Consider the following 25,814-nt stretch of genomic DNA (forward strand, 5'->3'; position numbering starts at 1 on the left):
AGAGTTTGCACAGTGTTTTCCAGATTACCAATCGGTTTGATTTCTGGATAGTCCAGAAAAAAAATGGATAGGTGGCAAAACTAAACATACTGCATTAATGGCACATGAGTAGTATTGCCTTACTACACCCCCCCCCAGCAGTCTGTCAAAGCTTCAGGTTCCTCCCTCTGTTTGTTTGTGGCTGTGAAGGAAAAATCAGCTCCTAGAGTAAGATTGTCCTTCACAACCACAGACGGCCCTCAGTTGTTTCTCTAGGGCCCAAAAAGTAGAGCAGATGGAAAAAAGCAAGCTTTGCAGACACCTATTGTTCCACACCAAAGACACACACACACACACGCACACACACACACACACACACACACACAAACCCCAAAATCTGCTGAACAAAAAAACAGTAACCACCAACAAAAAACTATTTCCATCCACATAAAGGGGGATGGTGGGAGGGTGTTGCCAGTAAGCCAGTGTATTCTATGAACACTTACTGTTACAGGTAAGTAGAACTTGCGCAACTGTACTATGTTCAACAAACACACTAACATATTGGTATATGGGTAGATTCCCAAAGCTTACCCAGGCTGAGCGGAGGAAGGATAAGGGCCCAGGAGGCCATGGAGAATGGCCCTAGTGAAGTCTGCTGTGGATTTAGAAAAGGTATTTAGCCTCTGGTGCTTCATCAAAGTATGGACCAACCAGCAAGATACTGCCTCTAGAACATTCTGAGTCCACCCTTGCCAAAATTCCACTGAAAAGGAAAATACCCTAGTGAAATGTATCTTTACCTTGCCTGGATTTGCCTCGGCACAGTGGGTGTAACAAAAAATACTACAGGACAACCAACATACAGTGGTTTGCTTACAGACAGGTTGACCTTTCTTCACCCCCAGAGAAGGAAATAAAAAGCCTGTTGATCTTCTTAAAGGGCTCTGTTCTGTCAAGATAGTTCCTGAGCTGCCAATGAATGTCCAAAGTATAAAGAATCCTCCCTCAGTTTCTTAGGCTTTGGAAAGAACACAGGGAGATGCATGGACTGATTAAGAGTGAACTTGAACCACTTTCAGCATGAAAGAAGGATAAGTGGGCAACACAACCTTGTCCTTGTGGGGAAAAAAAGGTAAAGGTGTCCCACCATGACAGCTTGCAGCTCAAACTCTTCATACAGATGTCAGAGCAATAAGCAAAACTGTTTTTCTCATTAAGAACTCGAGATAAACATGAGCTCCTGGCTCAGAAGGTGGCAAAGAATTTTTCTACAACATAGTTGAGATCCTATGGAGGAATTTGCTTGTGAGGGGGGGGTCTCATATGCAACAATCTTTCCTACACTATTTTACCAAAACAGACAAAAGAGGATACACACATGGGCAAGCAGAGATGGCAGCTAAATGCACCTCAACACATGGATATGATAACCCATCCTAAAGTAGCTCACATAAATATTTCACAACCAAGGGGATATTAACCTCAATGGACCACCTATTCCTACTTAGGAAACCTCCTTCATTCACAAATACGAGATTTTCTAATAGCAGAGGCTTCCTGCACATCCTCATGAAACAGGTGCTTGAAGGGATTAAAAACGGAATCATCCATCTGTCACTTGAATTTTCTCTAATTCAGGGCGTACCAGTAGCTGAGACCATGTAGACAGATCCAGAGTGAGGAAAGATTGCAGTAACTGCCTTTGGCCAACACCATTAGAAGGGAGAACCAAGACTGCATAGGCCAATGCCAACACCATTAAAAGGGAGAACCAAGACTGCATAGGCCAATGCCAACACCATTATAAGGGAGAACCAAGACTGCATAGGCCAATGCCAACACCATTAAAAGGGAGAACCAAGACTGCATAGGCCAGTGCCAACACCATTAAAAGGGAGAACCAAGACTGCATAGGCCAGTGCCAACACCATTAAAAGGGAGAACCAAGACTGCATAGGCCAGTGCCAACACCATTAAAAGGGAGAACAAGACTGATAGCATAGGCCAGTGCCAACACCATTATTAAAAAGAACCAAGACTGCATTGGCTAATGCCAACACCATTAAAAGGGAGAACCAAGACTGCATAGGCCAATGCCAACACCATTAAAAGGGAGAACCAAGACTGCATAGGCCAATGCCAACACCATTAAAAGGGAGAACCAAGACTGCATAGGCCAGTGCCAACACCATTAAAAGGGAGAACCAAGACTGCATAGGCCAGTGCCAACACCATTAAAAGAGAGTACCAAGACTGCATAGGCCAGTGCCAACACCATTAAAAGGGAGAACCAAGACTGCATAGGCCAGTGCCAACACCATTAAAAGGGAGAACCAAGACTGCATTGGCCAATGCCAACACCATTAAAAGGGAGAACCAAGACTGCATTGGCCAATGCCAACACCATTAAAAGGGAGAACCAAGACTGCATAGGCCAATGCCAACACCATTAAAAGGGAGAACCAAGACTGCATAGGCCAATGCCAACACCATTAAAAGGGAGAACAAAGACGGCATAAGCCAATAGGGTGTCACCACAATGATCTTTGGCATTTCCTTCTGAACTTGAAGCATCTTCTGAATCCGAGGAAAGGGGGGAAATGCATGAAGGAGTATTCACATCCAAGGGAATGAAAATGCTTCTGTCCTCTGACCATGGCTGCAAGGTGATCTGGAACAGAGTTTTAGTTTTCTGTTTTGAAAGGAGGCAAACAGATCTTGAGGCATTCTCCATACCTAGACTATATCCTGGAACATCACTGGTTTGAGCTTCCACTCTTGTGGGTCTGCCCAGGATCTGCGTAATCTGTCACAACATTCCACTCTGACAGAATGTAAGAAGCCTGGAGAGTTAGAGAAAAATGGAGAAGCCAGCTCAGAGGGCATCACTCATATCCCAGTTTGTTGACATACATCACTGTAGTGATGTCCATAACTTATTTATTTAATATATAATCTCCTGTAGAAGACCCAAAGTCCATAAGTAATGAAAACCTGATGTGCTTCTGTGCGTCTTTGGGACCCCAAACTACTTGCACTTGCTTTCCGCCTTGACACGGCTCCCAACATGAAGATGGACGAATCTGTCTGGGCAGACTGCACAGGACCCAGAAGGGAGAGTGCAATTCCTGGATTGACTGTCAATTGTTCTCTCCACCAATGCAACTCTAGTCTCATGAAAGGAAGTGTTAGCAATTGGATTTCAGGGAATGAAGGTGCTGGGTCCAACAATTTCAGACAAACCAATGAATTTCTCTCAAGTGAAGATGAGCCAGTGGTATCATGAGAATTAAGCTGTTGGGTTGGGAGGGTGACCTAATGGTGGAGACTCACAAGGGTTAATTGGCTAGGCTTAAAATGGCTCGCAAGAGCAGTTAGCTTAGTACTAATCTATGAACCAATCTATGAACCTATGAATGGATGCCAGCAGTTCAAGAATTTTCAGGAATTCTTGAGCTGGGGCAGCATTCCTCTTGGAGAATTCCAGAAACACTGTTCAGTAAAAGACGTTTGTTTTTGGGCAAAACAGCCATTACTTTGGGGTCGAAAGGACATGTTAAAAAGAAGAGCTATTATGAGGAGGTCAGATACATCTTCAAAAGGTTCGTCTTAAACCCTAAAAGAGAATAAGGTCAAAACTTTAATTTTTCCAAATGTTCAGATGCAGACTTTGCAGAGATCAGAAAATCATCCAAGGAAGGAAAAATGTGGATTTCCACAGTCCAATAGTGGGCCACTACCATAGCACAACATTTTGTGGCTCCTCAAGGAGCAGTGGATAGCCAAAATGGAAATACAAAAAAACTGAAAGTGTGACCCAGACACAAACTATTTCAAATCCCTCCAGACATGATAAGCAATGGGGATATGATGGTATCCTTTAAGTCCAGAGTCACCATGAAGCAGTGGTCCAGGAGAAGAGGAAGCACTGCCTGCGGGGTGAACATCTTTAAGTTTGGAATATGGATGAAAGTATTCAGAAAAGGCAAGTCCAATACTGGTCGTCATGCATTTTCTTTTTTGGAAACCAGGAAACCTTGGGAATAAGACCCTCTTATTCTTTCAGACGTCAGCACTGGTTCTGTGACCCCCCAAGTCCAGCATATGCTGAACAATAGGAGGAAATAAAGACTGAGCCCAGTGGAGGAGGAGGAACTCCCCTGAATGGAGGAGGATGGCCCTTCCACCATCTGTAACTCTTGCTGCCCACAACGATGAACATCCACTTGTCAGAAAGTTGACAGCCATGCCTCCTTGTTGAGACAACTTGAGAGGTGTAGCACCAGACTGGAAACTTGAAAAAGATGGGTGCCTCCTCTTGGCATAGGGGCACTATCCTTTTAAGGTAAATGGTGCTATATCCTTTTTAGGAAAGGAACCCCTCTTGTTGGACTCAGCAGAGCGGTCATCCTGCCATTTCCTCTTGTTATCTTGGTTCTTGTTAGGCTGGGAATTCTGTTTAAGAGGCTGCCAAAAATTATTCTGTTTAAAGGAGGAAAACTGGAGAATCAAACAATTTTGAAACACACCACACTGATTTACTTCTGTCATCCCAGTGTTTAAGGGTCTGATTCAATACAGTACCAAAGACAATCGACTCAATGAGAGCATTTAAGATGCAATTTTTTTTACTTTGTCAGAAAAAATGACTGTACAACCAAGCATACCTTTTCATCACCACTGACAAAGCTGCATTTCTAGAAATAGTGTCAGCTCCTTCTGAGATGCTCTTTAATCTAGGTTTTGACACCTGAGAAACAATATCTGACATAAACCTTTTTCTTAACAAGCAACAATGCAAAAAACTTTTCTAAACTATACAAGCATCTCAACACAAACTTCAGCATAAAACAGTGAACAGATAAATATTTTAAAAGCTACCATGCTGGACTGCCCCAGCTTCTTCCCATGAGATTCTAGCGACTTGCCTAGTTTATCCTGATGGACCAGATTTGTAGAAGAGACAGACTTATTAGAAATGGTAACTGGAGAGACAGTAGCATGGTCCACAGATAAGGGGTCCTGGTGACTTGGCAAGTCAGAGGAAACCCTAAATTTCTCAAATAATTCTTTTAGGGAGAACCTCAGTAAGCAAAGTAGAACTACAGGCTCTCTTACAAACATCCTCCACTGCCAGGATCACTGGAGGGACAGGGTCAAGGTTTGGGGACTAATCCTCCAAATGATCACAGACCCTGCCAATCTCAGAAGCAGTAGCAGACTAATCCTAATTAAATACACCCTGAATCTAGTCAGCATTTGGGAAAAAGAAAACATCTTTGGGTTCCTGCAACTGTCCGTCATTTATTTATTTGATATTTGTTTCCAGGACAGTCCAACTGGGTCACATAACCCATTTTCAGCAGAGGCCCATGGAGAAAAGCTCCATTCACATTTACACATTTGTTACAAACATAAAACTACACAATTAGGCCTTTACGTATATATACAGATTGATTGTATTTTTCAACAATAATATTTGTTAAGACTTTACATAATACATTCTTGTCAGGCTAAGCTTAACAGTAAAAAAACATGGTTATTAGTATATTTCTTTACTTCTAAGGCAACACGTGTTGCCATATAGAAAGCTCCAGATATCTGCATTTAAAGAAAAGTTTGTTAAATCTCTGCACAATATAGTTTAAGACTTTGCTAAATACAGGTTGTGTTCAAAGGTCAAAAGGTGAACAGTTTAGTTTTTGGCTTAGCTTCTAAAACATTACTACGAGTTGACAGTAGATCTGTAGAAAAAATGGTTAGTGTACTTTAGCAGAATATTGCTAGTGAAGATAGGTTTTACACTTGGCCAAGACAGTTTAGCTTTGAGAAGGGATGAGGTAGTGTGGGAGATTTGTAGGTTACAGGGGGAGGATACAGAGGGGTTGGGGAAAGCAGGACTTCTTTTAAAGACGCTTTAAAGAGTGGTAGGCTAGGCGTTAACCTGGTGTTCAGTGGAAGACAGTTCCATAAGTTAGCGATAAGAGTATGAGTATAGAGATTTGCCTGATCTTTTGGAAGGTTTCAAGTAGGTTTTTGTCTTCTGACCCGATTGTTCTGCTTGCTTTCTAGTGTTTGGTAAGCTTTTCTATGGCAGGACATGCAGCGGGTTTGTACATTAGGTTGTGTATAGTAATTAATTGGACACATGTTAGTTGGCTGGATTGTTCAAGCCAATTTAGTTCCTGTATTGGTTTACAGTGGCGTGTATGGTAATTGGAGGTTGTTACAAAACTTTGTGATTTTTGTTGCAGCATTGTTCCATTTTTGTTTTGGTGGAGTTTTGCAGAATGGTGAGTATACAAGAGCCATAAAATAGGGAGGGAAGCAGGAAAGTTTTTGCTAGAGTAGTCCTGGTTGAAGGATAAGGAATGGTCTGTTTCTATAAAGGAGTCTTACAGTTTTTTTTATTCTTCTTTATGTTTAGATGGATATGGAAGTCAAAGGTGAGCATGAAGTCAAAGGTGAGTTTATCAATAATTACACCTATTAATTTTGTTTGTTGTACACTTTCTATGATAGTCTTGTCAGCTGAGAGGATGTTAAATTGGTTAAGGCTGAAGATGGTATTTTTTGAAAGGCTACGAGTTTGTTTGGTAGGGATTCAGAAAAGGTTGGGCATCTGTCAGCCGGATTCGAAAGCTTTGAACAACCTTTTAGTCTTATTTAGTAGTTCTGGAGAGTGTGGGCGGTAAAGATTAAGAATGAACTGTCTGCATACTGAATCAGTGTTCCAGGGGAAAGAAGGTTTGTAGTTATTGGTCAATATATGAAACAGTAGGGGTCCTAGGATGGAGCCCTGGGGGATTCCTGTATGGTTACATAGGAAGGGAGAGAGTTGGTTAGACCATTTAATGGCTTGCTTCCAATCTTTTAGACAGCTATGAAACCACTGTACTGTGGTAGGAGAGCAGCCTAGGTTGGACAGCGTGTCCAGAAGTATGGGGTGTGAGACTGTGTCACAGGCTTTAGAGAGGTCCAGGAATACTGGGGATACATGGGGTGTAAGACTGTGTCACAGGCTTTAGAGAGGGCCAGGAATACTGGGGATACATGGGGTGTGAGACTGTGTCACAGGCTTTAGAGAGGTCCAGGAATACTGGGGATACATGGGGTGTGAGACTGTGTCACAGGCTTTAGAGAGGGCCAGGAATACTGGGGATACATGGGGTGTAAGACTGTGTCACAGGCTTTAGAGAGGGCCAGGAATACTGGGGATACATGGGGTGTAAGACTGTCACAGGCTTTAGAGAGGTCCAGGAATACTGGGGATACATGGGGTGTGAGACTGTGTCAAAGGCTTTAGAGAGGTCCAGGAATACTGGGGATACATGGGGTGTAAGACTGTGTCACAGGCTTTAGAGAGGGCCAGGAATACTGGGGATACATGGGGTGTAAGACTGTGTCACAGGCTTTAGAGAGGGCCAGGAATACTGGGGATACATGGGGTGTGAGACTGTGTCAAAGGCTTTAGAGAGGGCCAGGAATACTGGGGATACATGGGGTGTGAGACTGTGTCACAGGCTTTAGAGAGGGCCAGGAATACTGGGGATACATGGGGTGTAAGACTGTGTCACAGGCTTTAGAGAGGGCCAGGAATACTGAGGATACATGGGGTGTAAGACTGTGTCACAGGCTTTAGAGAGGGCCAGGAATACTGGGGATACATGGGGTGTGAGACTGTGTCACAGGCTTTAGAGAGGGCCAGGAATACTGGGGATACATGGGGTGTAAGACTGTGTCAAAGGCTTTAGAGAGGTCCAGGAATACTGGGGATACATGGGCTGTGAGACTGTGTCACAGGCTTTAGAGAGGGCCAGGAATACTGGGGATACATGGGGTGTAAGACTGTGTCACAGGCGTTAGAGAGGGCCAGGAATACTGGGGATACATGGGGTGTAAGACTGTGTCACAGGCTTTAGAGAGGGCCAGGAATACTGGGGATACATGGGGTGTAAGACTGTCACAGGCTTTAGAGAGGTCCAGGAATACTGGGGATACATGGGGTGTGAGACTGTGTCAAAGGCTTTAGAGAGGGCCAGGAATACTGGGGATACATGGGGTGTAAGACTGTGTCACAGGCTTTAGAGAGGGCCAGGAATACTGGGGATACATGGGGTGTGAGACTGTGTCACAGGCTTTAGAGAGGGCCAGGAATACTGGGGATACATGGGGTGTAAGACTGTGTCACAGGCTTTAGAGAGGGCCAGGAATACTGGGGATACATGGGGTGTAAGACTGTGTCACTGGCTTTAGAGAGGGCCAGGAATACTGGGGATACATGGGGTGTAAGACTGTGTCACAGGCTTTAGAGAGGGCCAGGAATACTGGGGATACATGGGGTGTAAGACTGTGTCACAGGCTTTAGAGAGGGCCAGGAATACTGGGGATACATGGGGTGTAAGACTGTGTCACAGGCTTTAGAGAGGGCCAGGAATACTGGGGATACATGGGGTGTAAGACTGTGTCACAGGCTTTAGAGAGGGCCAGGAATACTGGGGATACATGGGGTGTAAGACTGTGTCACAGGCTTTAGAGAGGGCCAGGAATACTGGGGATACATGGGGTGTAAGACTGTGTCACAGGCTTCAGAGAGGGCCAGGAATACTGGGGATACATGGGGTGTAAGACTGTGTCACAGGCTTTAGAGAGGGCCAGGAATACTGGGGATACATGGGGTGTGAGACTGTGTCACAGGCTTTAGAGAGGTCCAGGAATACTGGGGATACATGGGGTGTAAGACTGTCACAGGCTTTAGAGAGGGCCAGGAATACTGGGGATACATGGGGTGTGAGACTGTGTCACAGGCTTTAGAGAGAGCCAGGAATACTGGGGATACATGGGGTGTGAGACTGTGTCACAGGCTTTAGAGAGGGCCAGGGATACTGGGGATACATGGGGTGTGAGACTGTGTCACAGGCTTTAGAGAGGGCCAGGAATACTGGGGATACATGGGGTGTAAGACTGTGTCACAGGCTTTAGAGAGGGCCAGGAATACTGGGGATACATGGGGTGTGAGACTGTGTGACAGGCTTTAGAGAGGGCCAGGAATACTGGGGATACATGGGGTGTAAGACTGTGTCACAGGCTTTAGAGAGGGCCAGGAATACTGGGGATACATGGGGTGTAAGACTGTGTCAAAGGCTTTAGAGAGGGCCAGGAATACTGGGGATACATGGGGTGTAAGACTGTGTCAAAGGCTTTAGAGAGGGCCAGGAATACTGGGGATACAAGGTATCCTTTGTCTCCCGTCCTATTTACGGTGTCTGTGAAGGACAGTAGAGCGGAGGATGTGCTATGTCCTGGCCAGAAGCCATGTTGAGTTTGAGGACGCAGGTATTTCATTAGTTGGTGGTGGATGCACCTTTTAAGGATTTTAGATACGGGGATAGTACTGATATTGGGTAAAAGTTGAATATTTTAGTGGAGTGCCCTCCTTTATGTATTGGTGGCATATGTGATTATTTCCACATGGTGAAACTAAAACAGTGATTAAAAAGGTCACACAGAAAAAAATAATCAGTAAAAACAAAAAGAAAAATCTAGCAAGGCTAGATTTTCAACTGTGATTCCTTAAACCTCTTGTATTAGAGGCAACATGGGATACATGCAAATGACCTTAAGGACATCAGGTGTTTCAGCTACTTGACAATTCTGAATGTCCATGACTTTTTTCTTTTTAATTCTATTAATGGACAAATTCAGGCCAATAAAGCCAAACCCCACTATCTATGGACATGCATGCTTTCACCCTTCTTATGGCTGGACATTCAGAACTGCCATATAGCTGAAACATCTGATATCCACATAGGGTCATGTGCACCCATTTTGCCTATTCTAATAAAAGAGGTTTAAGGAATCACACAGTGGAAAGTCTAGCCTTGCTAAATTTTTTTTCGTATTTCCATTTGGTGGGGAATATAGATTCAGAGAGAGATCTATTTATGAGGATACTGATTGGATAAGCAACCGAGTCAGCGGCAAGTTCAAGGTATTGAGGTGTGAGCTTATCAGCGGATGTCATCACAGGAAACAGACTGACCCGACTCACAGGTCAGAACCCTCAGGCACATGATCCTCTTCAAAATCAGTATCCATAGCCAAAAAAAATGAGGGTGGATGCACTGGCATTAGTACTACACCGGGTATGTACCCCAACAATATATCTAGACATAGCTGCCATCTCGGTGGTAAACCTGAAAGTCTGATGCTCAGTGAAGTGGTGGGTTTTCTGTCTCTCCCTAATATGCACTACACTAGTGGGAGAATCCCTGGGGGGAACCTATGAAACCTGGCAATGGACTCTGCACCCCTGACTTCCCCTGCACCTAAAGAATTTGGTTCTCCCATACTTGAACCAGGCAACAGTAACAGACCCAAAGGATGTGCCTGACCCTCGTGTCATGCACAGTTGTGGTGCCAATACCACAGCAGGGGATGTGGAGGTAAAAAGGTGAGTGGTATGATAGCCTGCTCTTGGCTGAGGCTACCTCAATGTCAGAGGCCATAGACCGATGCACATTTTTTACTTTTATCTTTTTTAGGTGCAGACGGAATAGATGGTGGTAGTGGCAGGGAGGGGGGGGGGGCAGAGTTTCAAATCATGATTTAAAAGAAACAAAAATCATTTAAAATATCATTTATTATTACATTCACCTCTTTATACAGTGATATGAAGGAAAGAAACTGAAAACTGCAAGTTTTCCAGTCAAAAGATTCAAAATAATGCCTTAAATCAATGGAAACAGACGCAATTTACTCAAGACTATGATAACATGAGGCAATGGCAGAACTTGTGAAAAAAACAAAAAGCCCCAATACAGAAAGTCTGTCAACCATCCATAAAACAATTAGAAAGGGTTATAAACCCTTGAAAAGCTAATATACAGATTACCAGACAGACAATAATCCTTCCTGTTAACAGGAAATAAAGTACTACAAAAGTATTTTTTTCGTCTCTTAAAGAAACAAGCACATCAAAATTGTATACGTTACAAGAACTAATAGAAAAGACAGAGGAAACTAAATAACCCACAGTGTTTCTAATCTGAGCTCCAGAAATCAAATCTGCTAGAGAAGGAAGTCCTCTCAAAGATCCTTCTCTTCTAGTGGCAGCAGAAAATGCTGCGGCCTGTTGTATGTGGCCATTAAGGACTATCCTGCTCTAGCAGCTGCCTGGTTCTTCTCACCTGCAGACATGCAGAGGAACAAGTCTAAAGCTCTGAAAGAGCACCAGAGAGAGGTTAGTAGGGCATTACAACCCACATACCAGCAGGGCAGTGTGTTTGTAACTGCCAGAGAGTGGTTAATATAGCACTACAACCCATACGCCAGTAAGGCACTGTGTTTGTAACTGCCAGAGAGAGGTTAGTAGGGCAGTGCGTTTGTTAAACATCGGCGTAATGGTCTTGACAACAAGGAAAAAAAAAAGTCATTGTTCTTTTGTGGAACTCCTCCACTCCTATTGATCATATATTTTGTGGTAACTCCTCCACTCCTATTGATCAGATATTCACTCCTATTGATCAGATATTCTCCATTTTATCACTTTCAAACTTAATATACCATTTAGATTCATCAAGAACACACAACACTACCACTACTACTGCTTTCTCATTTTATTTTGTGCCCAACATTTCTCTCCATTGTCCTTCCTCAACTGTCTCCTGTTTACTAATATGGACAGACACAGCCTCTGTCATAATTAAGATTTAATCGATTGCAATACAATACCTAAAATATAAAAATGATCATCATGCTGCCAAGACTGACAACCACCAATATACTTTTCTGGACAAACTATGTCATCTGAATGCTATGTAATGCTTGCCTAAGCTGCAAGTGGAGTTGCGCTCATTGGCAGTCTCTGAAAGAAAGCCTGAGCTCCAGAAGATATATATAGTCACCAAAATACAGCACATAAAATGTAAATGGCAAAGTAGCTACAGCAAAAATTAAAAATGCCTGGAAAAATAAATCAACATTCAACAGCTGTGTATCTGCTAGTCTTTTACAATGTGGAGAGGATGCAACCAGAAAATGCTCCCAACTCATCTCTGAAAAGGGACACTCGTATGCAGTTATCTTACCCAGTTATAAATAAAAGAATGAACATAATGCCATTCAAACCTGCTACATTTCACTAATTTGAAAGATACTGCATGTTCTGTACCACTTTTCACAGACTAGTGGGAACATGAGACTTGTTGAATTTATTGAGAATGTCTGTACATTATCCCTGCTGTGTTCTTTGCATGGCACACTAAGTAATGCAGCATTCTGCACCTGTGCAGGTAAATCCGAACTTAATCAAACATTGTAACCTAGTCTGCATTCCTTTTAACATGTTCACATGATGACATGAAACAGCAGAGTGTGTACATTATTAGTCATACCACATACCTTATAGGAGTGAAATTCAGCGCTAAAAAGACTATGACAACCATCACACACACTGCCCTCCTCTTAGGCTCCACGGATTTAAGATACTGATTCTGGAGAAAAAAAAAAAACGACAGAGTATATAAATCAAGAATGATAAATATATTTACATGTATATACAGATTTGTATTGATAATGATCATTTTTTTCAATGTAAACATATATTTTTAGTCAAATACAGAAACCAGAAAAACATTTTAACATCTCATGATCCTGATCAAGGAAGGGTATTTATGTAGCCACATCAAAACTCAACAAAATGTCATCTTACAGCATAAAAATAGCTCATAATACTCCATGAAACGTTGTCTGGCATCCTGCCTTTTAACGCTGATCAGTGAGATACAGTTTACACCATAGAGGAACCTTCCATCTGGTGAAGCTGTGCATACTGCTCTTATATCCCCTTCTCAGATTCCACCTGCCGTCTGTATCTCTTTTCCTCAGATTCCGCTGCCACTTGTATCCCCTTCTCCTCAGATTCCACCAGCCATCCATATCCCCTTCTCCTCAGATTCTGCCAGGCATCCGTAACCCCTCTCCTCAGTTTCCACCTGCCATCCCTATCCCCCTCTCCTCAGATTTTGCTTGCCTTCTGTATCTCTTCTCTTCATATTCCGCTTGCCGTCTGTATCCCCTTCTCCTCAGATTTCACCTGACAACCATATCCCATCTCCTCAGATTCCACCTGCCGTTTGCATCTTCAGTCCTCAGATTCCACCTCCCACCATATGCCCTTTCTACGGATTCTGCCTGCCCTCCCCAATGTTATTACTGCTGCTTAGGTGAAATTACTTGCCTCTGGATTTGCAATATCCTGTTGGCACTACACACACAGTCTCATCCACAGCACTGTCTCAGCTACCTTCTTCTATATACCTCACCCAGTAATGTAATTTCCCTTTTCAGCAAAAATGCCACTGCTTGACATTACACTAGTATGAAAAGTCATGCGTTTTACAGACTGTCTGTAGGGGGCATTAGTTCTGTGCTCTGTAATACTGCAAGGCATCACAGCTGCACACAGTAATCTTGTAGGTTATGACCCAGTGCTCTGCACAACATTCCAGTAATGAGTGATGGCTCTACAAAATACTGCAGCACATGAAGTGCCCACATAAGGTACAGAACAGATGCAGTGTGTTCCTTAGAGAAACAGTGCTGTGCAAAATACATCTCCACGTAGCAGCACCACTGCATGTATTACATACCCGACTTCTACAACTCTACATTCAAATAAAAGAAAAATAAACAGTCGAGAGAAAACATGGAAAAAAGTTCTGTTCTTAACCGGAACATTCCATCTGTGTTGTCTGTCTTCATTCTTCTCTGTTCCGACCCATGGAACCAACCTGCTGCTTCACTATCTAGAGTCCAAGCTCGAGCTCCTCCCTCCTACCCATAATTCTCAACTCCTCCATATTACTTAAGATCGAGGTTGCAATAGCAACTATCAAAGGTTAACAAATAGGCCAACACAGACAGTACCGGATAAAGAATAGAACGTCAGCAGCTCAGTAAGGGACATATCCATCAGATCTCTCAAAGTCTTGGATTGGGGGGGAAGGAGTGGAGGGAGGTTAGTGAAGAATGAAGATAGACGACACAGATGGAACGTTACGGGAAGAATACCATCTTTATCTGATGTTGTCATCTTCACTCATTCATTAACCTGTGGGACAGAGTCCCCAGCTGCAATAACCTAGGGTGACCCTATGGAAGGATATGCTGGAGTACAGCAGAGCCAAAGGCACTTCTGTTCCTGGAGATGATGTCCACCTTATAATGCGCAATAAAGGTATGAGGGTTTGACTAAGTAGCTGCTGCATAAATGTCCTTAATAGATACCCTTGACCTAAAGGTTTGGGAAGTTGCCATAGACCTTGTCAGATTAAGGCTCATTCTGCCAGGCACTGGAATGCTCTTGGAAGAATAAACAAAGAAAATACAGTCTTTTCAACCATCTAGCTAAGGTAGTCTTAGTAATGGGTTTACCTTTTTTAGAATCTGAAAATGATACGAACTGATCAGACTTCCTGAAAGACTTTGTCAAAATGTAGTTGTCTATGTACATTAAGGAAACTAAGAGGGTACTGTCCCTTATTCTGAAAATTAGGGAAGAAAACAGGAAGATTAATGGACTGATATCTTCCCTAGCGACTAAGTAAAAAGGATTATCTTCCCTAGCGACTAAGTAAAAAGGATTATCTTCCCTAGCGACTAAGTAAAAAGGATTATTTTCCCTAGCGACTAAGTAAAAAGGATTATCTTCCCTAGCAACTTTAAGCAAAAAGGATGAACTGATATGAAGGGTTGCTCTATCTTTGTGAAATATCAAGCAAGGAAATTTGCAAGAAAGGGCCTGAAGTTCAGAGACTTCTTTTGCTGAAGTAATAGCTACCAGGAACAACGTCTTCCAAGAAAGAAATTTTAAATCCACTGTAGCTGCTGATTCGAAAGGGGAGCAGACTAAAGCTTGTAAAATTATGGTCAAGTCCCAAGAAGGAGTAGGATCTTTTATAGGGGAAAGAAGCAGAAAGGTGCCCTTAAGAAAGGCTTTACAGAGTTTGGATGAAGCCAGTAGGGAAGAAGAATCTCGTCTAAAATGGACATTGGAGACAGCTGCTAGCTGTACTTTAACAGTGGAGTAACTAGCTCAGTTACTGAAAAGAAAGGCCAAAAATCTAACACCACCGAGACAAGGGCTGTGAAAGGATCCATTTGTTTCTCTTTGCTCATATACAGAATCTTTTCCATTTGCCTTATACATTTTTCTGGTTGAGGATTTATGGGCAGAAACAAGGGAGGAGAGTCTGGGTGTCCAGCAATTATTGGAAATGGAGAAACTATGCAGTTAGTTTCAGTACCTGAATGTCTGGGTGAGGGTGCCCTGATGGGTGAGAAATTAGATCCGGAGTTGGGTCCAGTGTCACTGGCAGGAAAGTCAGACGAGACCAAAGAAAGGGGAACCAGGTTTGCCGCTGCCAGAAGGGAGCAATGAGGTTTACTACTCTCTTCAACCTGAGGGCCCTCTAAATTTGGGAATTAAGGGCAGCGTGGAAAAAGCAGAGAATATAGTGGGAGGCCAAGCATGGACTAGAGCATCCCTTGGGGACTGTCCCTGAGGAGGGATCAAGGCAAAGTATCTGCTGCATTTGTTGTTGAGAGGTAATGCAAAGAGATCGCAACAAGGCTGACCCCATTTCTGAAAGAGTTTGTTTGCCATGGATTGGATTCAGGGACCATTCATGAGACATCACTAAAATTCAGCTGAGCCTGTCTGCCAAGATGTTGGATTTTCCAGGAATATGCATTGCCACCAGAAAGCTGTTGGTAGAGATTGCCCATTGTCACACACGCATAGCTTCTCAACATACAGGGTAAGATCTGGTCCCTCCCGGTTTGTTGATGTATCAGACCACTGACATTATCTGTCTGAATAGCAATAGTTCCTAGAGGAAGAAAACGAATTCTTACAATGCTAGAACCACCACTCTCATCTCTAGTACACTAATATGGTCTCCTGGGACTTCCACATGCCTTGGACAGTTTGACCTAGATAATGCCACCCCAACCCCATCTCGGAGGCATCCGTGGTTAACGTGGCATTTGGGGAAGGAAGAACAAAAGGACTACCACAAGTAATATCTGTAGAGTAAAGCCACCATAGGAGAGATTTGTTGCAAATCCGTGAAAGTTTGTTGGGAAAGCTTAAGGGATTCCCGTGTAGTGACCACTAGACCACTAAACTCCACTGTAGAGTCCATATATGAAAAAACACTGTGGGTAACAGAGTTATTGTGGCCACCATGGAACCAAGCATTCTGAGAACTAAACTGGCTGGAGGTTTCAGATGACCATGACTTGTTTGATGTGGAATCTTAAATTTGACACACTGTCCATTGTTAGATAAGCACGAGAAATGATTGTGTCCAGCCGTGCTAACACACTGTCCGTTGTTAGATAAGCTCGAGAAATGATTGTGTCCAGCCGTGCTCCTAACACACTGTCCGTTGTTAGATAAGCATGAGAAATTATTGTGTCTAGCTGTGCTCCTAACAAACTGTCCGTTATTAGATAAGCACAAGAAATGATTGTGTCCAGCCGTGCTACTATGAAATTCGTCACTTGAACCACTTCCAGTTGGGATTTGTGCAGGTTGATAGTTATTCAAATAGCTGGCGCCAAGTTGAGGACATAATCCTTGGCCTGTAATTACAGATGCCTGGTTGGAGTGGTTAGAAGCCAGTTGTCCAGATAGAGGAAAATCTGGTACCTTCGTAGCCTGAGATGGGCTGCCACCACTGCCAAGCATTTGGTGAACATCTTGGGGGCTGTGGTGAGACCAAATGGGAGTGATCTAAACTGGTAATGACTGGCTCCCAGCCTGAAACAAAGGTACTGTCTGGAGTGCCTATCTATTTTGATGTGATAGTACACATGCTTCACGCTTATAGAGCACATCCAATCATTCATTCTCAACAGGAGTAGGATGGACTGAACCATAACCATCCTGAATTTTGTGTTCTTTGGATACTTGTTCAGAGAAGTTGGGTCCAGAATTAGTCTCAGGTCCCCCATCTTTCTGGGTACCAAAAAGAACCTGGAATAGATACCTGATTGGGAGGGACCTCGGATTACTTTTTTGCAGCAATTTTGGAATTTCTATGGCTGTGTCCTCCCTCTGATTGGATGGAACATCGGGGAGGTAATTCTTTGGATTCATTTTTTCTAAAAAGGGAATGAAGTATCCACTGGATAAGATCCTTGGCACCCATTGGTCGTTCGTGATGCCTTCCCATGAGCGGGGTGCAAGGAAAAGTGCCTCCTGACTGCCTCCAGAGGAAGACAGTCAGGCAACTGCTCAGGAGCACTGAAGTGACTGTCAGAGAAGGGTTCCCAAAACACTTGGTTTTGTGGGCCCCCTTTGCTGCGTGAGTGGCATCTACCATTCTAGTTATTTCCCCCTTTGTCTCTGAGGGAGTCCTGACAAGGAGCTTGAGATTTCTTGAGCCACTTATTTTACTGCTATGCTGGTTCCAGGAAAAGGGCCTTTGTGACGAAAAATGGATTCTGATGGCAGACAGGGTCTTCCCATCTTTCTCACTGCAGGAGAGTGCGTCTCGAACCGTGGATCCAAACAAGATCGATCTGTCAAAGGAAGCATTGATGAAAGACACCTTGAGGTGCTCAGCAAAGTCACACAGCCTCATTCAGGCATGATGCCTTATGGCAACGCCGGAACCAGCCTCTCTTGAGGTACCCTGCACCGCATGGGATACAAGCCTCATGGACATGTTAGACAGTGATTAAAGGCTGGCCAATCTGGAGGAAAAGGACTTCTGTTCCTCAGCAGACATGGACCCCAGGGCTGAGCTAGAGAGTTCCTGGACTAAGTCCCTCTGCAATCTCGTAAAATGGAATAAATAGTTTAACATCCTAAAAGTACACGTGGAGGAGGCATCATAACCTCTCTTGCCAAATCTGTCCAAACCCAGTAATTCGCTGATGAGGGGATGGACAGAGGAGCTTTCTTGGGCTAGCTCCTTTTTGATAGCTGCTGCAACAACCATGGCATTTATGGGGATACCCTTAGTCCAGAAGGTCTTGTCCAAGGGGGCACTTAAGATTTTATCAGCGCATTTTGGAATGGGCTCTATTGTATCCAGTTCCTTTCATGCCACAGAAGACGCCAACTCAATGAGTGGATCAGCAAGGGAGGGACCCAGGATTGTAGATGGGCCGGACATGAAAGCTTCCAACAGCACAGATTCCTCCAAAGGATTTTGGACAAACCAACCACCTCTTTGACAGAGAATTTCTAAAATGTCTCCAAAGGAGATCTCATCTGGTGGTGATCTTAGGGATCCTTCCCCTTCCCTGAAGTCAGTGTCAGCTGTAACAGATTCCTCAGGGGACTCAATGTGCCTCCTCTTGCACAGTCTCTTCCGAAAACATCCTAGGTGGGATGTTCTAGGGAGGTGTCGGAAGAGCCTTGAGGTTCCACAAACAGGAAGTGTATGGAGACTTTCCGGTGCCAGCTGTCCAGCATGGTAGACTACAGCTCTCAGGCACCAATCCAGAAGGGAAAGGGACAGATTCCAAAGAAATGAGAGCCGAGGGTCTCCTGGAAAGGGAAAGGGCCCTCAACCATTTCAAAAGCCAAAGTGCTCCGAGCTCCTGTAAGTATCCCTCTGGAGCCTAAACTACTGGAGCAGACGCCTCTCAAAGCCTCTGAACCACCCACTCCAATGGTGGAGTCAGAGCAGAGATATCGAGGTGACCACTCCAAAATCTTTGGAGTGGAAGTCAAACCCCTGGAACGGACTTTAAGGCTACAGTTCATAGACGCACTCTGCCCAGAAATGGACAGAGCCAAGCGTATCAGGGAAATGGTCTGAGGCAAAGACAATATCAGCCCTGACACCTCAGCGCCCAAGAGTAATGGAACCAAAGTCTCCAAAACAGAGGCCCGGATCAGAGAAGGAGCCACAGGGTGGATAGGGGAAAGCCATATGAATCCAGAAGGAGATGGAGCGGACAAAACCCCCATCTGGATATGAGCCATGAGAAACTGCCTCATTAATCTACCCACATCCTTCTCAGAGAGGCTTTGAGAAGATCTGGAGGATGTGGAAGAGGGAGGCCTGGAAGATTTCCTTAGTGAAGGGGATTTTTGAGTGGGGGTGGTCGGCTCTCAGCCAGAAGTCGAGGCACGATGAGGAGACCTCTGATCTAATCCACTCGGTGCAGAGGAAGCTGATGAGGCATGGAGCGGAAGATGAAGCTAAAGAAGCCGGTGACGACAGGGTCAGCTCTGAGGACCTTGGCACCTTTTTTGGTGGCTCTGAAGAGGACTTTGGAAGGGGAAGCATTTCCTGCTCTCCCGGGCCTCTTTAGTTAATTTGGGGGGGGGGTTGAGCCCTTGATGTTGAAGGGACAGCACAGGAAGAGGAAGGTGGGAGCAAACATTTCACAATCAGCTTGCTCCTACTATCTGCCAGGACCTGGGTAGAAAACATTTGCAGATGCTGTAGTTGCTGTCCACATAAGCAAGCCCCAGGCAGTAAATGCACTCCCTGTGGGCATCAGACAGTGGGATCTTGTGCCCACAAGAAGTGCATTTCTTGAAACCGAAACATTTCTCTTTTTTATTGGCCATAATATGAGAAAGGGAAAGAGAAAAGGAGAAAAACTATGACAAGAAGAAACCCAATTAAAAAAAATGGTTACTCAAAGATTTTTTTAAACTACAAGAAGAGATGGTAGGAAGTCTAAGAAAAAGGCAAGGAAAAATTCCAACTCACACGACAAAAAAACACTACCAAACCCACAGAGGAGCATAGGAGTACTGGAACCTCAATGTTAATCCAACAAGCGGCAAACAAGATCTGAGGTAATTCGGAGAAGTGGTGAATTATGGGTAGGAGGGAGAAGCTCAAGCTTGGAATCTTTAGCTAGTGAACGGCAGGTTGGTTCTGAAGGTCAGAACAGAGACCCACAGGTTAATGAACAAATGAAGACATCAGATCAAACATTTATTACCAAAAAAGTAGCTTAAATAACATTAAATACTTTAAATAAAATATTCTGAACATAAAAAAGCAGTACACGATACTCATGAAAAACATACAAAGACTGAATACAATCAATAAAAACTGAAAATCTTTTATTTGCTGGTTATCTTCTACAGTTCCTAAACAGCTGATGTACTTAAATTTGAAGGGGGGAGGGGTTGTGTGGTTTTAATACTGTGAGAAGCATATAATTTCTGACATGGTTCTGATTCCTGTTTTGCAATATTTTTTATTATTATTTTTTATGCAGACTAAGTAATGCGTTTTGAGTTGGCAATTTGTTACTTCTAGCATTTGATGTTTTTAAGCATTTCTATGTTGAACAGTTTTCCCTGTTAAATTACTTTTCAAGATGGTGGCATTCTGTGTGGGTGTAGGGATCTGTGAGTGACTGAGGTCCAGGTGGCCTGCTTAGTTTTTTCTAATTTAAGGAATACATCTGATGCATACAACTGCAGTAGAAGGACCATCGGGTACTGTTTAACCCCAGAAGTATATCTAAAGATACAGTACAGTAAAACAACCAAACATGAATACAAACACCACCACAGAAATCCAATTATATAAAGGTATTGTTTATCCAATAATTAAATCTGATGACACAGTCAACAGAAGTAAAAACACTATATGAATACAATTACATGTCAAAATAGAAAGAAAAACACGCATACAATTACTATACAAACCTAATTATCAAACGTAGCAAGCAAAGAATCAGCTAAACCAACTTAGAAAATTATGGGGGTGAGGGCATTATTGCTTTACAAACTTTTTTCATTTCTTGGGGATGCCATCAAAATGGGTTATCCTTGTGAACATTTGTAGAGTGCAACTAGCATACCGTGATGTAAAGCAATTTACAAAATGTTCCCTGTTACAGGCACTCTAGTAAGTGCACTCTGAAGAATCCCAGAGTGGAAAGAAGTATTCAATGACCCCAAAGGTCTTCCCTTCCAGGTGCTCCTTCAGATGTGAATCCAAATTCCTGATGGCCATCAGCCTGGGTACCTCCTTTTACATCACTGTAACTGGTAATTAAAAGCCTACAATGGACTACTACAGAGTACTTTCCTGTCCAACTAAAATGAGAAATATTCCTATGTACCATATGGCAGCAATCACAAACTCACTTTTCTATTAAAACCACATTTGCAAGGTTTTTGTGCTAGTATACAGCTCAGCCTGCAGTGGTGGTGCTGCGGTAGCGTTGTCGCCTCACAGTTAGACGTTGCCCGTTCGATTCTCAGTTAGAGCGTCTTCTGTGTGGCGACATGCGTGAATGGGCGTTCCTTCATTGAAGGTTGTGCGTTAGGCCCGACAAGTCAGCACGTCAAAATCTACTGCCAATGATTAGCGGACCGGAGTTCTGCTGTGGCAACCCCTAACCAGGAAAAGCCGAAAGAAACAAACAATACAGCTCAGCAAGCTCCTGCCTGGTGCCCTGCAGAGTTCTACAGCAACAGAGAGAGACAAAAGACAGACTTTGGAGTGATTATCATTTTTCTGCATTTTCTTGCTGCCTTAACTAATTCCACCTAAAACACTGATTTTCTAGAGTTTCTGTGATTTAAACATCTTGTTTCGGCTACATATTGTACTTATTTTACTGCCTGCACTTTAACAAACTCATTTTTGTGTTTAAATTACCTGTTTTAATTGTTGTAGGCTACACACTCAAGTGTGACATCCATTTCTGTGCATTTAAAGTGTTTTTTTGATTGTATCTGCTTTATTTTCTGGAAAAAAAAATAATTGTTTTCGCACCTTTCTAAGCTAGTATAATCCAGTTTTCAGGCTAGTGCTGAATTCAGGGCTGTGTTAAAAGTTTCTGTGTTTGCCCATACCTTACTTGGATAGAGGGAAGTTTCTCTGTTCACTGTGAGAGAGGGAGCTATGAGCAGCCTATCTGTCCCTGGTGGAGTGGTTTCAGCCCAGAAGTTAGTAGTTTATTGGCCATTTTGGGCTAATTTGCATCTCTTTCATTTCCCTGCTATAACACCTGCATTTGCGCGGTTTTACGGTTCTGGCAGCGTCGGTTAGCTAGGGTATAACTATTCCCAGCTCCACAAAGTCTACTCTTCAAGGTTTCCCTTGGAACTAGACAAACTTTCAACTTAAGCACTCAAACCATTCACTTCTCATCCTGGCACTGTCTCAAAACTCATAGCAAGCACTAATAAACCTTAGCACTAGAGCCCCCTATACTGTAGAGGAGGACAAGGCTCTCTATTCGACCTTACCAGTCAATCAGTAAAACAGTTCACTGCACCTATCCAGGCATGTCCAAAGGGCAGCTTCAGGTGTACGCTCCTGTCCAACTGGTGAATCTGGGCATTTTGAAGCAATGTTACAATGGCCTCATGTACACATACAACCTCTCCTGCCACCAAACACTAATACATGCGAGAGATGCAATTATACAGCCAAACTGGAGGCTAAGCTCTCTCAACCCAAGACTGGACCAGGCAGTCAAGAGGAGAAGGGAATTACTTGCATCACACCACCAGTCTCACACAGACCTATGAAACCAGCACCGGCAAAAATCACACAAATACACAAAAACATATTCGGAGGCTCTATATAAAAATCTGCAAAAGCAACAGAGACTTCCAAAGCAGACATCCAAGCAACCTCCACCCCCCAGCACAAACCATGAAACACATACTTCACAAAACCAGTGTGCCACACAATCACAGCCCTTAAGGCAAAATAACATACCCAACACACTAGTAATAGGCGACTCTACAGTCAGGCACACTGACGTCCCACTCACTAGGCTGAACAAGGAGAAGGTTACTGTTAGCTGCCTGTCAGGTGCCAGGATCCGCCACATAACACAAGCACTCAGGTCACTCCAGAACAAGTACAAATATGACTCTGTCACTGTCCATGTTGGTGTGAATGACCTGAGCCGTACCTCCGTGGACTACATGAAAAGAGACATGCTGGAGCTCTCTAATCACGTAGCCCAGGCCGGTATGACCCTGACCCTGAGTAGCATCCTGCCCTCACCAAGAATACCACCACGGTATAGAGAAAAAATTATCAATTTCAACAACTGGCTAAGCTTCTGGTGTCATTCAAAGGAGATCCAGTGTCTGTCAGCCTGGGATGACATGCTCGACAAGCCACGCTGCTTCGCTAGAGATGGCTTGCACTTGTCACCCTTAGACTTATGAATACTGGCCAAGGCTCTTGCCACCTCCATAGTGCCTTTTTTAGGCAAGGCTCAAAAGACTAACCCACCGCCGTAAATAGCAAAAGTAACAAAAAACTGAGGGTAATGCTACTCAATGCCAGAAGTCTAAACCTCAAAATGCAAGCACTCGAGGCACTCCTCAGTATGGAGAAAATCGATAGATATGCAGTAACAGAAAAGTACGGTTGTGTACACTTACCATAAATGTAGACGTTTGAGTGTATTCACTGTTGCAGTCATTACATTTGGGTAATCTGCTGGCAGGTTGCCCTCAGTCGGCCTGATTAACCGTCTTCGGTCCTGCATCGGTTGCTGTCTCCTCTTCCATGACGTCAGGTCGTCAGGGGTATAAAACATGCAGCCGACACCATTTTATTCAGTTTTCCTGGCCTCAGATGTCAGGTGCCCCCCCAAATGGGGAGCAAAAATATATATAAAAATAAACAGTAAATATATAAATGCACTTTTAGAAACAAACTTTACCTTCAACTAAAAGCAAATACACCACAAAGGCTTTTGAGTATAGTGAAGGAAAGAAAAGGTATAGAAAGGGGGATGGCAGGTGGGTAACCCGGACTGCAACAGTGAATACACCTGAACATCTACATTTATGGTAAGTGTACACAACTGTACTATGTTCTTCGTGTTTCACTGTTACAGTCATTACATTTGGGTAGAATCCCAAAGCTATGGATGGGAGGATGGAACTAAACAGCATTAGGAGCAGCTATAAGAACATGCAGGACTGCAGTGGCAAAGCCTGCCCTGGATTTGGAGAAGAGAGGTAAATGATAATGCTTTGTGAAGGTATGAACAAAGCTCCAAGTAGCAGCTTCTAGAATGTCTTTGGTTGGGACCCCTCTGAGAAAAGTTGCTGAAGTAGAGGCAGCCCTGTGTAATGTGATCTGACCCCCTTGGGCACAGGTTTGCCATGGTGCAAATGGCAAAAACGAATGCAGTGGCTTATCCACTTAGAAATAGTCTGCTTTGATATAGCCTGCCTCTCTGACCCTGCAGCAAATGCTACCAGTAGTTGCTCAGACTTTCTTAGAGATTTGGTCCTGTTAAAGTAGAAAGTACAGTTTTGTACCTACCATAAATGTAGATGTTAGAATGTATACCCTGCTGCAGTCATCACACTTGGGTTTATCCTGACGTCAGGGGGTCCCGCAGTCGGCCCGAATTCCAAAGTCTTGGTCTGGCGTCGGTTGCTGTCGCTTCTTCCCTGACGTCAGTGCGCCAGGGGTATACGAGAGGCATCCAACGCCATTTTCTTCAGTTTTTCTTGCCCCAGATGTCAGGTGCCCTCCCCTAAATGGTGGTCAGTAGATAGTACCAATAATACAAAGTGTAGCATAAACAAAATAACCCTCCAGCTATAAGCAAATACACCACAAAGGTTGTAACAGAATTTAAGGTATAGAAAGGTTTTAGAGAGAGGATGGAGGGAGGGTAACCTGGACTGCAGCAGGGTATACACTCTAACATCTACATTTATGGTAGGTACAAAACTGTACTATGTTCATCATGTTACACTGCTGCAGTCATCACACTTGGGTAGAATCCCAAAGCTAAGGATGGGAGGTTGAGTTAAACAGGGTTAGAGGAGGCTAGAAGGCCCTGCAAAATTGCAGTGGCAAAGCCAGCTCTAGTCTTAGAGTAAAGTGGTAAGTGGTAATGTTTGGTGAAGGTGTGTACTGAACTCCAAATTGCAGCTTCCAGAATATCCTTGGTTGGCACCCCCCTGAGGAAGGCTGTAGATGTAGCTGCTGCCCTGGTAGAGTGGGGCCTTATGCTAGCAGTAACTGGTTTTCCATGGTGGGTGTAGCAAAAACGTATGCAATGTCCTATCCATTTGGAAATGGTCTAGTTTTGAGATGGCCTTTCCTTGTGATGCTGTAGCATAGGATACAAACGGCTGGTCAGATTTTCTGAAAACCTTAGTTTTATCCAAGTAGTAACGTAGCTGCCTGTAAATGTCCAAGGAATGCAGGAGTCTTTCTCCTTTGTTCTGTGGATTTGGAAAGAAGGTGGGTAAATTGATGGTTTGATTTAGAGCCGCACTGGATACCACCTTAGGCATAAAGGAGGGGTTAGTTCGTAGAGAAACTCTGTCTTGATGAAAAATGAGGAAAGGCTCTACTGCCATTAGTGCCTGAAGCTCTGAAACTCTTCTAGCTGAAGTAATTGCTAACAGCAGGGCAGTCTTCCATGATATAAACTTTAAGTCAGCTGAGAAAGCTGGCTCAAAAGGAGGTAGCGTAAGTTTTTCCACAACAAAGTTGAAGTCCCAGGTAGGTGTTAGTGCTCTCCTGGGAGGCCTAATGTTTTTGGCCCCTCTGAGAAACTGCCTTAGGAGTGGATGTGAAAAAAGGGAGGATCTGTGTTGTAGTGAGCAGAAATAGCTGAGGCGTGGATTTTAATAGATGAAAAAGAAAGCCCTTTGTGTAACATCTCAGTTAAATATTGCAGAATCTGAGGTATGTCAGGCTGAAAGGTATTTTGGCCTTTAGCTTGGTTCCAGGTGCAAAACCTTTTCCATTTGTCTGAGTAGGCTTTCCTGGTGCTGGGCCTCCTGGCCTCCAGAATAACATCCATAACAGCTTTTGAGAGAG

At 43.7% G+C, this 25,814-nt stretch overlaps 1 protein-coding gene across 1 annotated transcript in view; it reads right to left on the reverse strand.

Moving 5' to 3' along the window:
* LOC122813060 (cyclic AMP-dependent transcription factor ATF-6 alpha-like) overlaps nt 1–25,814 on the reverse strand; it is a 2,557,378-nt gene that overhangs the window by 1,668,609 nt on the left and 862,955 nt on the right. The window contains exon 9 of the mRNA XM_044085178.1: nt 12,385–12,476. Within this exon, the coding sequence (XP_043941113.1) occupies nt 12,385–12,476 (92 nt within the window). The remainder of the gene's footprint in view (nt 1–12,384; nt 12,477–25,814) is intronic.

This window comes from Protopterus annectens, chromosome 10.part0 (genome assembly GCF_019279795.1).
Source record: "Protopterus annectens isolate FY-2018-M chromosome 10.part0, PAN1.0, whole genome shotgun sequence".
In the NCBI taxonomy this organism is placed as follows: domain Eukaryota; kingdom Metazoa; phylum Chordata; order Ceratodontiformes; family Protopteridae; genus Protopterus; species Protopterus annectens.